This window comes from Saccostrea echinata, unplaced genomic scaffold (assembly GCF_033153115.1).
Source record: "Saccostrea echinata isolate AGI-Se365-2 ecotype Australia unplaced genomic scaffold, CSIRO_AGI_Sech_v1 ptg000028l, whole genome shotgun sequence".
Taxonomy (NCBI): Eukaryota; Metazoa; Mollusca; class Bivalvia; order Ostreida; family Ostreidae; genus Saccostrea; species Saccostrea echinata.
In genome coordinates this window covers 1,598,762-1,612,500 of record NW_026889777.1, presented here as the reverse complement: position 1 = coordinate 1,612,500, position 13,739 = coordinate 1,598,762, and the positions used below count along the sequence as shown (strand labels likewise).

The following is a 13,739-nucleotide window of genomic DNA, read 5'->3' as shown; positions in this document are numbered from 1 at the left end:
TTAAGGTAATCTTTTTGCCGTCGGAGATATCATTTAAGATAAGAATTATTGCTGAGCTTTTAAATAGCGACCAATAACACTAGTTTATTTATCAGTCGAAATCTTTTTGCAAACATAGGTTTTACAACCGCGGTATTGCTTTAGATTGTGCATAAACCCTGTCTTTGATCCATTTATAAACTATTTGATTAGTTGCGGGGGATGATTATTTACCTCCAGCGTCATCATAATTCTAGAAATAAAGTTATCCATATTTTGGTCAGCATATTTTGTTTTATAGATAAAACAATGAAATCATACAGCTGTACCTAAAATATGAGTAAAACAAGCAGTAAGTTCTGTTTAATTTTTTTTCTGAATGATATGTGAAATTCAGATGAACTGGGAAAGATTAAGTGCTTCATCGTGTTTTGTTTTTAATGAGGATGTCCACTTTAATTTGCTTTACAAGATTTGCTGTTTAATTATTTATGGACCTTTTTGTGTTCCTTTTTTTCTTTTTTAGGGGAAAAAGTGAAAAACATAACGTGAAAAGAAGAGATAAATATTTAAAAAGCATGCAAAAAACATGACTCAGGATGTGAAAATAAAAATAAATCTGAAACGAAACTAAACTACGGAAGCCCGTTGAGGCCAGTTTAGAGAAAGAAATATTTTTTATTGCGTTTAAACGCAATAATTATTGCGTTTAAACGCAAAACATTGCGTTTAATCGCAATAATCATTGCGTTTAAACGCAAAAGATTGCGTTTAATCGCAATGTATATTGCGTTTAAACGCAAAACACTTTGCGTTTTATCGCAAAAGATTGCAATTAAACGCAATCTTTTGCGTTTAAACGCAATCATATTGCGATTAAACGCAATACTTTTTGCGTTTAAACGCAATAATATTTTTGCGTTTAAACGCAATAATTTTTGCGATTAAACGCAATACTTTTTGCGTTTAAACGCAATGATATTGCGATTAAACGCAATACTTTTGCGATTAAACGCAATAATTTTTGCGATTAAACGCAAAACTTTTGCGTTTAAACGCAATATTATTGCGTTTAAACGCAAAAATAATTTGCGATTAAACGCAAAAATATTTTGCTTTTAACTGGATTTATTTTTAGTGTGAACAGTTTTATACTGTAGTCATATTCCTGATTATTAAAGCAAGACGTTTGCTGAACAAAGCAAGGTAAGGAATTGTGTATTGCACTTTTTTTTAAAGAATATTTGTTTGATGCCATGCTATTATACCATACCTCTCTTGAGATTAATCGATCAATTTGTTATTGACACTGAATTTTCAAAATTTGGAAGCAGGGATAATTGTATACAACAAAAGTTATGCCACCGCAATACGTGATAACATTTTCACTATTATTGTAGACTTAACAATATTAAATGCACAGAAAAAGAAACACCCAAGCCGTACACGCTCAGAACAGTAATCATTACGTTAAAAATTAAGTTTATATAAATTCATATTGAGTTTTTCTTAGTTGATGTTTAGAAATATTCACGAAGCCTCTCTCTCTCTCTCTCTCTCTCTCTGTCACACACATACACACCCACCCACCCACCCACACACAAACGCTTAAACTGTGACCTAAATGTTAATTTACATCATTAGGTTTTGATTACTTTTTGTAAAAAAGGTCAATCCTTTTATTGAATTTGTGATTTGCCAATAAGCTGTTCGTGTATCTTGCAATTTTCTCCGACTTTTCTTTGGCAAAATTCGACATCGGCTACTTTTTGATGTGGTTAGCACTGTGACGTAGTATTTGAAGTTATAACTTTAAAGTAATATCTTCTCACGAGCCCTGCTTACATTATTGAATCTTGTCGACTGCTTTTGATAGAATAAAGCATTTAGAAAAAGTGACTTGACCAAGAAAAACAACACATGTCTGATTCCCTGGAATATTGAATATTGTAATTTTTGTTGTAGTATCACAAAAAGGAAAATGGAACCTGAATTAGAGGAATTTTTAAAGCAAATGATCAACGAAATTACGATAGAGAAAATGAAAGAGCAGAAGGTAAATTTGACTGTGTGTGTGAGGGTGTCTGTGAGTGGTGTTGTTGAAATCAATAGGTCTGTAAAAATATAATTTGTAAACCTATCACGGTTTTCGTGATAAACATATCTGTTTAGGTGGAAATTATAATAATAATTTTATATTTCCCAGACACGTAGTGTTTTTTTTTTTTCAAAGTGTAGGTTCCAACTTCCAAAATCCTTTCAAATCCAAGTTGTATTGATCAATACCAAAGTAATCTAACTTATGCTACAACAAGGGGGGAGGGGGGAGTAACCTTCGTTTCAATGAATATTTTTCGTGATAAAACACCGTGTTTGAAAAAGAGGACATCACCCGACATAGACACTACGTGCCTATATTCAAAAAGCAGAAAAGGGAATGTGTTCAGTATGGGGGTATATGATATAAATGATTATAATTAACTCATTAGAGCGGGTGTTATAGCTTTTTTAATTCAAAACAAATTCAGGTTCAGATTTGCATTGTTATTGAAAAAGAGAGAGAGAGAAAAGAGAAAGAGAGAGATTTAAAAACAAAGATCTACGGATGGTTAAATGTTAATCAAAACGCAGATAAAAAATGCAACGCTAATTAATTTGAACATGTATCATCAAAACTGAAACCATAAGAAAATATGAAATCGCAAATAGACAGACAAATTTTGCAAGTGACTGAAGAGAAAGACAAATGGGAGGGGGTTTCTTGGGAATTAATTTGAGAAATTTCATCACTCATGATGGTTTAGAAACGATAAAAAAACGTAAGACAGAAGTAAATAATGAAGGAACAATGTATATCTTTGAATTTTTCAGTTTGATTTCAAATGGTAACTAGCTCTTAGTAGAGATGTTTCTGAATATGAAACGAATCGGAATCTGAAAATGAATCTGAAACGAATCTGAATCGGAGGGATCTTGATCCCGATTTGAAAATGAACACACGTATGATTACAGATTTTTTTTCTTTGGTATATCAATCTGTAATCTTATAAGAGGTTTAATGTGTTTGTGAGACCCACTCACCCACCCCCTCCGAAAAAAAACCACCACAAAATCCTGGGAGTAAAAAGTCCATGATGTAAATCGTATATGGATGTTATATTTGTACCTTACTTGTAGCAATGTGAAAAATAAGAGTTAATGAAGTAAGCTAGATTAATATTTCTTGGGGCTAGAAAGTATGTTTGAAATGTCAAGGGTGAACCAGGAAATTTGCTCAGGGCGGGGAGGGGGACATACTAATAAATTCCCACAAGGAGATAAATCATCACCATTTCTCCGACTCGGATATTTTTTGACAAAAAAAATTATCCCAATTCTCTCCGGACGTGAAAAAAAAACAATCTGTGTGTGGGGGCTTGTCAAGCTTGCGTAATTCTCCTTGACCAGCTGCCGAGCGGTCCGTCCGTGTTTCCCAAAGGAGGGGGGTTGGGGGAGGGGCTGGCAAGTTCATCTTTGTTCAACTATATTACATACAATTTACTAACTCTAAAAAATAGGGGGCGAAGCTGGATTACTTTGACACCTTCCACCACTTGATCGCTACTGAACGGCCTCGATCTCAGTTCAAGTCGTCAAAAAATAATTGCATAATATCGGGCCCGTAAGAACTGGGGGAGATATGGAGACCAGCCCCCTCCCCCCTTCCTATTAATTTTGCCGCTATATACTGCACAATATAATCAGATCAAAATTATCAAAATTATTGTTATGTCCCTCATAAATAAAGCTTGTAGACTTGATTTTTGTTCAATTGCGCCCCATCCCCGTAATGTTACTGCATCCTATAGATCAGCCATATTACATACTACATGTAGTAATAAGTGTCTTTTTTTAAAATACGTACGAAAGCTATCAGTTTTGTATTATTTTATTGTTCAACTCACTAGATATTCGTTCCTCGGGAGAATTGTGTTCTTTGAGATGTAGGAGACAAATTACACTTTTAACTATTCATTTTAACAAGCTACATTCTTCGTTGACCAATCAAGGAAATGACAGGAAACGTTAAAACTAAAAGCTTGTAAATATCAATGTAAATCGCCAAAAACCTTCGACAAAAAATTGGCCTGCGAGAATGTGGCCAAGGGGTTGCTTAAAGGTTATTTATCCGACATAATTTTCAATTGCATATAACTATATAAAATGACTCGTATGAATACATTAATTACACAGAATATTTTTTTAAAAGAGTACAGAACACGATTCTTGCGAGAAACAAATAATGTAAGTAGGTGAATGATACAACAATGATACTTTTACGAGCAGGTTTTTCCGTGAATTGAAAGGGTACCTGTTTCTGTTTTTCAGTCTACAGAATTTGACTTGTCCCTTTTATAACACCCCCATCCCAATGACAAAATAATAACATCACTCACTATTTTTTAAATGACATATCAAACAGAGATACATGTACTTGTATTTAACCATCGTCGGATGCCCACGAGTGATCTCATCTTTTACTCATCAGTGGGTGATGAGTAAAAGACGAGATCACCCGTGGGTATCCGGCGATGGTACTTCGCAACAGTAATTGTGAACTACATGTAGTTAAATTCAGAAGGAGAAGAATCAAACACTTTTCAAATCAAAATTCGATATATTCCTAGTCATAGTAAAACTGAAAAATAAATCACAAAAATGAATATATATTATTTTTATTCATTGTATAATAAGTGAAGAAATTTTCTTATGATGATATATATCTTTTTCAGTTTTGAAATCGGAATCGAGATCCCTCCGATTCAGATTTGTTTCAGATTCATTTTCAGATTCGGATTCGTTTCAGATTCAGAAACATCTCTAGTACTCAATAGTTAAAAAGGTTTAGTTTGACATACATTTAATTCACAAAGAGGTTATTTGGGCATTTTTATATTGCTAAGTCGCCAATGATCCAGTGAAACCACAGGCACTTGAAATATGGATCGGTACCCCCCCCCCCCCCCGTGATAAAAAATAGTAATAGCTTATAATTTCTAGTTTCAGAAGTTTTCCCTCAACGAGTTTATAAAAATACTAGTATTTCTAAATACCCATTAGAGGCAACCTCTGAAACTAATCGAAAACGGAAAATATCAGAAATCGAAATAAAGGTATAGTAGATTAGGAATTCGTGTATTTTGGAAAAATTATTGTGTCTAAAAAAATACTCCGAAGCTGGGGGGGGGGGGGGATCCATTTGTCCATAGGGACTTGTCTTCCGGATTGTTAAATGTAAAATAGATTAATAAAATTTTGAATCTACTTAAAATACACTTAAAAGTTGTTAAAATACACTTAAAAGTTGTTAAAATAAAGATTCTGACACTTTCGGTCCACAGGTACTTGTGGACAGGAACCACCCCCCCCCCCCCCGATATTCAACCCCAGGGCTTTTTGGACATTTTTTCACAAATTATATTTATTACACTTATTCATCATGTGTACCATAGGAAAAAATCGTGAAAACCCCAAAATAATCGTTCCACACAAAAATACCTCATTATACATTATAAGAGAGATCTTTTTCCTATGGTACACATGATGAATAAGTGTAATAAATATAATTTGTGAAAAAATGTCCAACAAGCCCCGGGGTTGAATATCGGCGGGGGGGGGGGGGGGGTCCTGTCCACAAGTACCTGTGTTTCGGTCAAGAAAAACATCGTTTAAAAAAGACATACCATACCTATATACATACACTCTACAAGGGACGAAAGCTCTCATCTTCGAAAAAAATACCCCCACCCACTTCAGCGCCTATTTCTGGACTCTAAAGCATTAATTTATTTCGTTGTCATGGTTCTGTCCCCTACAGTGATGATTTTCCTAAATGTTGATTCGTTTCTCAGTCCATGGAGTCGTCAACACGCGTTTAATCAACAGAAAACGGATACAATTTCTTCGATTTTGAGCTCATCTCTCTAAATAAATTACACAATCATAGTAAGGTTACATAAGATTTCGTATCAAAATTATAATTTGTTAAAATTAAATGGTTCTTAATATTTGAAAACAAATTTTGCACAAAGTGGCAAGGGTTTGATGTAAATGATGATAACCGAACGTTTATCTACTTGAAATTGAAACTATCAAAAAAGTACATAACATTTGGAATATTCTGAATTTTTTTCTTCCGGTGTATCAGTCGCAGCGGCGGATCCAGGAGTTTCATCATGGGGGGTGGGGGCGCAGTAGAAGGCAGGGGGTCTGGGGGTTGCATTGAAGCCGCCAGCGGGTCCAGAGCAGAGCCCTGGTGGGGTCCGGGGGTGTTATTTCCCTTGATTTTAGGATAATACAAACAAAATTTCAACAACAACAACAAAAAAATCAAACGGGGGGGGGGGGGGCGCACGCCCGGCGCGCTGGCGCTGGATCCGCCTTTGAGTCGTCAGTAAACAAAGACTGTAGTCGTTTTATGATATACTTACATGTATTGACAACTCAAGTAAGGATCGAAAAGAATTGTGTTCGGGAAGATAATTTTACGTGTGTCTCAAACTTATCGACAGTTCTCTCTCTAGGACGGTAGTGAGCCCCTGTCTGAATCCGCGCTTATCGCGTTGTACATTCTCTTTATTAGCTTTCTAAGTCATCATTCTATCATTCCAGGGGCGTAGCATCATTTTTGAAAGGGGGGGGGGCTACCAGAGAAAGAGAGAAAATTCAACTTTCCTAAATCATTGATCAAAGGTTTAAATCCGAGATAAGCAACCGGGCAATAATTGTATGAGAACATTCCCATGTTCTTTGCAAGTTATAGTCTCATATACTTGTTATTATTCTAGTCAAACATTAATAAATACAATAAAATAATTTTGCTTTGTAGGTGACTCTTTCCGTCCTTCAAAAAATGAGCGAAAAAGACATCACAGAGTTTTTACCCAAAGTAGGAGATCGCGTCAATTTAAGGATATTTTTGGAACAAATGAAGAACAAAAAGAAAAAACCAAAATCATCCATTCTTCAAACGCTGCGTCAAAAATGGGTGTACGAGGAAAAGAATCTCTGAGTAGCAGTTCCAGTGATGAAGGCCCATCTACTTCAAAGGCAAAGAAACGGAAGACTCATATGGCTAGAGCTGGGAATAAGAGTGCAAATAAAAACATGCGAAAAGTGGAAGTTGGCTGGATTCATGGGGGAAAGCAAGTGAGAACTCCCAGAGGTGGTGGGACAAGAAAGCTGGACCTCCCAAAATTCTATAAGAAAGACGAAATTTTGGAAGAAGTCAAGCCTCTGTTCTTTCCCCAGGGAAAATCATCTGTGGGGAAAAAGGAAGATTTTCATTTTTCAGTAGTTGATTTTTCTCAAGAAGATATTGCAGATAAATCTATTAATGATTTATATATAGCATCTAAAATGTCAACTCTTCGTCTCTATCTTATAACATCAAAGAAACATCATGATGGCGAATCCACAATAAATGACAGATATTCATCTGGCGAGGATCTTCCAGATCCAATGCTTTCTCTTGTCCATATTGAAAAAGAAAGGGCACCCGGAACAGCTAGTTCCCCAGATGATGCAAGTCATTTAAACATTCCAGATCACATCTCTGAAGGGGATTTTCCACCTGCTACATTAAAGTCTGCACAGTCACCCGTAAACGTGCTTCCTGGAGAGATTGTCACTTTTGAGAATGTTCCTGCTGGGAGTATATTACTGGATTTTCAAAACTATATTAACGACCCAGAGATAGAATTTGGGCCCTCGCAGTTATTAAGAAACGACCTCGATGAAACATTACCAGCAAGTGCAGTTGTCAAAAATCTTGTTATAAAGAGGGGTAATGCTTTCTCTGACGTCATGAAGTTTTTTGTAAAGCAAGAGTTCAACTTAAGAACTGACACACTACAACTTTCAATATTGACAGAGAAGGGGGAGGATTCCGGGGGTGTTTTTCGGGATGCCATGTCGGAATTTTGGGATACTTTTTATTTAAAACACACTGAAGGAAGTGATGTTAAAATTCCTACTACAGTGCACATCATGAAGCAGGAGGAATGGGAAGCCGTAGCCAAAGTTCTAGTGTTGTCCTTCAAGCAAGAAAAGTATTTTCCAATACAGCTTTCACAAATCTTTCTGAAAAAATGTATTTTTGATATTACCCCAACAAATGAGGAGCTACTTGAGTCATTCATGGCATTTTTGCCTGATATGGACAGAGGACTTATTAAAGATGCTCTTGATGATTTTAATGGTGTGGAGGAAAATGAACTTCTCGATGCTTTATCGAATTTTAATCTGAGAGTCTATCCTACTAAGGAAAATTTTAGAAAGCTTTTGATTGAGTTGGCTCATCATGAACTAATTCAAAAACCGTCTTTTGTCACACTTTGTTGGTTTCCTATATTTAGTAGTCATTTGAAGCCTCTGATAGGTAGACTGGAAGAAATATATGAGCAAAGCAAAGTTACCAACAAAAAAGTCCTGAATTTGTTTGTTTTTCCAGAAGATCTGACAAAAGCCGAGAAAGCAACGGCCGATTCTCTTAAGCGGTACATCAAGACGTGTTCAACTGAGAAACTGACCTTGCTTTTACGATTCTGCACTGGATCGGACATTATAATTGGAAAGAAAATTACTGTTCGATTTACACCCCCTATGCCTGAATTTACACTTTGTCCAGTGGCCCACACATGTGGCTGTGTGTTGGAGCTGTCCAGAAGTTACGACAACTTTCTGTTATTGAGGGAGCACTTGGAAAACGTGCTAGACACAAAAGTACTGAGAATGGATATTGTGTAAATGTGCTATACCTTATCTGAGAAATAATGTAAATGAGTCTTGAACATCGATTTTTTTTTTAAATGACAGATTTTGATACTGTTGACCTCCCCATTCTACCTTTTTTTTAAGTTAAATTCAAACATATAGATAATGTAAGAAATTCTGAATATTTGAATCTTAATGCATGTTATAATGAGTAGACAAATAGTCTGTGGGGAAAAAGTCGTATCAGTTGCCGAAGTACAGTGTTGTGGCCATTGTTTGTTAACAATTTAGAATTTTAAACATATGTTTTTCTCTCTATTGGTTCATCTTTATTTGCCAAAAATAAAAGTTATCTGTTTTAAGCTTTACCTCTACCGTAAATTTGGTGTTCATTAAAGAAATATAAAAATTGTAACTGTATTTCTTGTCTGTCGATCTTCGTTTTCATGCATTAATTGGTATTTATTAGTTTTACCCATACCAATTATGACGCTACATAATTAGATTATGAAAGGACTGTATGTAATCTAACAAATAGAAAATGAAGGAAATGTGTTTGAATGAATGCGAGTCTACCCTACACATTCTAGTGTGTACATTCTGACGCATGTAGACTCTGTTAGTTCTTTGCATTTCAACAGTGTAATTTTTAATCTTTAACGAAATGACCCTTCTACAGATGTTTTACTAATCCTCTGCCAAAAAAGTATGATGGAGGCCAGGGTACTGCCCTTCTCCCGAAATTTAATACTTCTAGACTTACAGGTGTGGTATTTTTACTGCTCACAAAACCATTTGCTCTATTCCGATTATGTACAGCGCTTAGCCATCATGTACATGTAGCTGCACACTGAAGATTCATTCAGGGGAAGGGGGTCCTGACAGTTCCCCCTTTGATTTTAAGAGTTATTTAATTTACAAAGTAAAAGTACGAAAAACGAGTTTGCGACCCTCCTTGGAAAACATGGCTCCTGGTGGAAATGGTAAGGAGAGTTAAATGTATGATAAAGCAAAGCTACTCCCCCCCCCCCCCCCCCAATAGTTTTTTTTTTTTAGTTTGGACATTTTAAATCCTTTTTGCCTGTCAAAAAATTCTGAGTTGGATGTTTTGAGTAGATATGAATTCCTAACCCTCAACCAAAAGGGAATACCCTTTTCCGCGCCTGCATTGGAACATTTGTCGTGGAACAAAAAAACTTTTCTCTTTAAAGATTACTTGTAATAGAAAATCCACAACGCTTATACACAAAACAAAAGGGAAACCCCTGTTAATAAATTCTAATGCTTAATTTAAATTAAAGTTGTCAAACATAGTATAGTTTTTGAAGATTGGTGTCAGCTAGGAAAAAATGACAATAAACCTGAAAAGAAAACTTTGACGGGCAAACAAATGAAAAATGTCTCCAAACTCGAAAACCTATGTAGTGTGTGTGTGGGTGGGTGGGTGGGGGGGGGTGGGGGGGTAGGTTCCAACTTTCTTTCACAACTCAGTTTTTAATACATTATCAAATTACCATGATTTTACTACGCTACAACATAAATTGGAGAGGGACCAACCCTTTAATGAACATTTTCTGTAGAAAAAAAATGTTTTGTTTGGGAATAGGTCGGTGGGGGGGGGGGGGGGGAGCCCACCATGATAGTAAGTGCCTGCAGTTCTAAGTGTCTCTTAATTATATTGTTATTTTTTAATACAAGTATACGTAAGTTGTGCGTCATTTGTAACATACATATATACATGTTCATATTGTCTCCCGGTAGCAGTCTCAGGCTGCTCTTACCCCCAATGCACATTTTGTCTTTTTAGGATGATTATGATTATTGTAATGAAGGATATAGAAATTTCATGAGGACATAGTAGTCTTATGTTCATTAAAAGACGTATCAAATGCGCTATGTGCTTGATACTCGTAAAATATCCTTTAAAATCCCCCCTCACCCCTGATCGAGGTAAAGACCATATCCAACAACAAAAATTGAATTTTCAGTGTTTGATATTATTGGGTCCTCTTTCTGCTGGTATCTGTATTTAGCTGTTTATTATTATGCACCCCCCGCAAACTTAGTTCATGGGAGCCGGAAATGGGGATCATTTTATTAGATTGATCGGCTCTCCGTACAATCGTGTCCTGAGTATAACTTTAAAATATAAATGGGGTACGTTAGAAGCTCCTAACTGACTCAAAGATTGCTTTTGTCCAAATATTTAAACAGAAAAAAATTCTCGGGAGCTGTGGGAATGTCATAGCCTTACCAAAGGTTATTGGCACAAAAATTTATGCCTGTTGCACAACATGCTAATAGAGAAACATTGAAAGTTCATACGTTACTCAAGTTTACTGTCCAAAGGATTTGTTATTTTCTTGAAACAAAGTTATTGGGTTGTTACATATAGAATTATGTATATGGACACTTTTGAAAGTGAAGGGGGGGGGGGGGGGCTGTCAGAGAAGAAAATTTCCTCTAATCTAAAACAGGGAGATACTGAATATGGAAAAAGCTATTTCCTGTGTATTAGGGTGGGAAGGGGGGTTCACACCTTTTTTATGACCAAATTATTATTCATGCATTATCACAACATTATGCTTTGACTAGGATGCAACAAAAACAGTGGGGATCACTCTTTCAATGAACATTTTTAAATAGTAAAAAGCAATTGTTTGTCAAAAAATGCTTCTGATACTACATCCCTTCATAGATAATAAAATCTTAATATTTTTTGCCACTGCGGCACAGTGGATTTGACATACATTCATTTGTTTCAGATTTTATTTTCACTCGTGAAATAAAAATCAATTGACAAATTACAGCATTTTTGTTGTTGATACATATACCGAGTCAATAGCGTTATTTACTGATTGAAAATAACACAACATTTTGTAAATAAGGCAAATAATTCTTTATTGAAACAACCGGTAAAGTTTTGGTGCCTTTGCAAAAGTCTATAAATGATATATTTCACGATTTGCCAGGTTACGAAGAGTTACATACAAATTACAGGCATCTTCCAGACAGTTAGGCGACGCTATGTAGTTCTCTTCCATCAAGATTTTGAAAAATTCATGCATGTCGGGGTCAGATGGGGTGTTCTTGTTAAATGAGCATTCGTTTCTGCAGACCTCGAGAACATGTTGATCTAGTGGTATCGAATAATCTCTAGTACCTTCTAATTCTGGTAGACAATAAAGAATACAAGGTTTGCCTGCTGGGACGTTTCCATTTCTAGTTGGACGAATCCGATGAGTATTCCAGACAGATACTGCTTCATCTATATCTTTCTAGATGTGAATAAAAAGTATACAAAATTAAGATAATTTGATAAAGAGTTTGGAATATGCAAGGCATTTCCCTTATATATTTATATTTCGATGATGTAAGTTCTCAGTTTCAAAACTAATAAATCCTCCTGTCGAATGAGTAAATTGAATTTGCAAAGGTTTTCAAGATATTAAAAAAAACCAACTTCCTTTACTTATACAACGTACCGAGCCAACAAAAGATAGTAAATAACATTTTCTTCTGGTTATAAATTTAGTTGCATATACATGTATACAGGTAAATATGAACCACAACTTTACTGAAGTCCGCACGATCTATTTATCATGAAAATTTTACACCCACCCCCCGAAAAAGGATGTATTTAATAAAATGACATGATACGAATTAATAGCTGAATGAAGCTCTGATTAGTTAGTACAATGGTTAAAAAAGGACAGTGGCTATCAAGAAAACAAAACCGTGATAAACAAACGGACGGAGTATGTTTTGTTTGCGCTCAGTCTCTCTTTTATCAAATGTAAACTTAAGTACATGTACCTGCACAAATTCCATGAAAACCAACTGGACAAGATTTTTATCTATGATGTCACCTGTGTATTTCCCAATGTCTCTTAAGTGTCCAAAAAACTCAATCCAAAATTGACAGCATTCCATCCGCAAATGTCGCCAAAATGCCTCTATTCTTTGGTTACCTGTACTTGGTCCATAAATAAACGTACCTTGGTCCGTAAGAACACTTTGCATCTCTGCAATATTCTTATTCTCTGTTCCACGATCCCCTCTTACTTTTTTTGGACATGCTCTAAGTTTTTCTATAGATGTTATAAAATGTCCAGCTATTATACGAGGATCGCTACTTGAAAAAGTTACTTCACACCATATAATTTTCCTGGAGTAGCCATCAATGCAACCGTTAATGCAAATCCCATAATTTTTTAATTTATCGTACGAATCGACATGCCACAAGTAATTAGGTCCTTTGGCATAATACTCCCTGCGACGAAGTCTTTTCCGTTTTCTCAATTCCACCCCCTCTGGATCAAGAATAGAGAGAAGCCCTGCTACTGTCATTCTAGATACTATGAATCCAGCTAGCAAACATCGTTGGAACATCCATCGATACCCACTCTGCATACCATCCTTTTCAATTAATGTTGAGAGAAAGTCAGAAACACTGATTATGGAAGACATGTTTTTTCTCCTGTACAAATTCATAGCAGCAAGTCTTCTTTTCAATGTACGTTCACTCAGAAAAATATGATGCTGTAAAGCTAAGCAACACACTATTTCATGATAAGTTAATCCAATTGAGAAATAAAAGTAGATCAGTTTCTGTGTGTCCATTGCTACATAGAAAGTTTGGTCTTGCATCAAACGCTTCGACTTAACAAATAATATAAGAATCATTATTGATTGCGTTTAAATATTAAAGTTATTGCGTTTAAACGCAATACTTATTGCGTTTAATCGCAATACTTATTGCGTTTAATCGCAAAAGTATTGCGTTTAAACGCAAAAATTATTGCGTTTAAACGCAAAAATCATTGCGATTAAACGCAATGTTTTGCGATTAAACGCAATAATTATTGCGTTTAAACGCAATAAAAAATATTTCTTTCTCTGAATTGGCCTCAACGGGCTTCCGTACTAAACAAAACAAAAGAACAATAAAAATGTTTTCTAAATAGCCATTTCTATTTCAATCACAGTTAGCAAAACTTTATTCT

The 13,739-nt window shown here is 35.5% G+C and overlaps 1 protein-coding gene across 1 annotated transcript; it reads right to left on the bottom strand.

Moving 5' to 3' along the window:
* Positions 1-11,646: 11,646 nt before the first annotated feature.
* LOC133193617 (uncharacterized) lies at positions 11,647-13,363 on the bottom strand. The gene is made up of 2 exons (XM_061329576.1): positions 12,550-13,363; positions 11,647-12,011 (listed from the first exon to the last, which is right to left on the bottom strand). Exons 1-2 carry the CDS (start codon positions 13,354-13,356, stop codon positions 11,676-11,678), a joined length of 1,143 nt encoding a protein of 380 aa, XP_061185560.1. The 5' UTR covers positions 13,357-13,363; the 3' UTR covers positions 11,647-11,675.
* Positions 13,364-13,739: the final 376 nt, after the last annotated feature.

What these genes read in the sequence shown, in the direction of transcription:
- LOC133193617 (XM_061329576.1), bottom strand. Translation starts at nt 13,356, where the DNA reads ATGGACACACAGAAACTGATCTACTTTTATTTCTCAATTGGATTAACT. An exon ending in TTTTCATGGAATTTGTGCAG is followed by an intron (nt 12,012 to 12,549) that starts GTACATGTACTT and finishes ATTCACATCTAG; the next exon opens with AAAGATATAGATGAAGCAGT.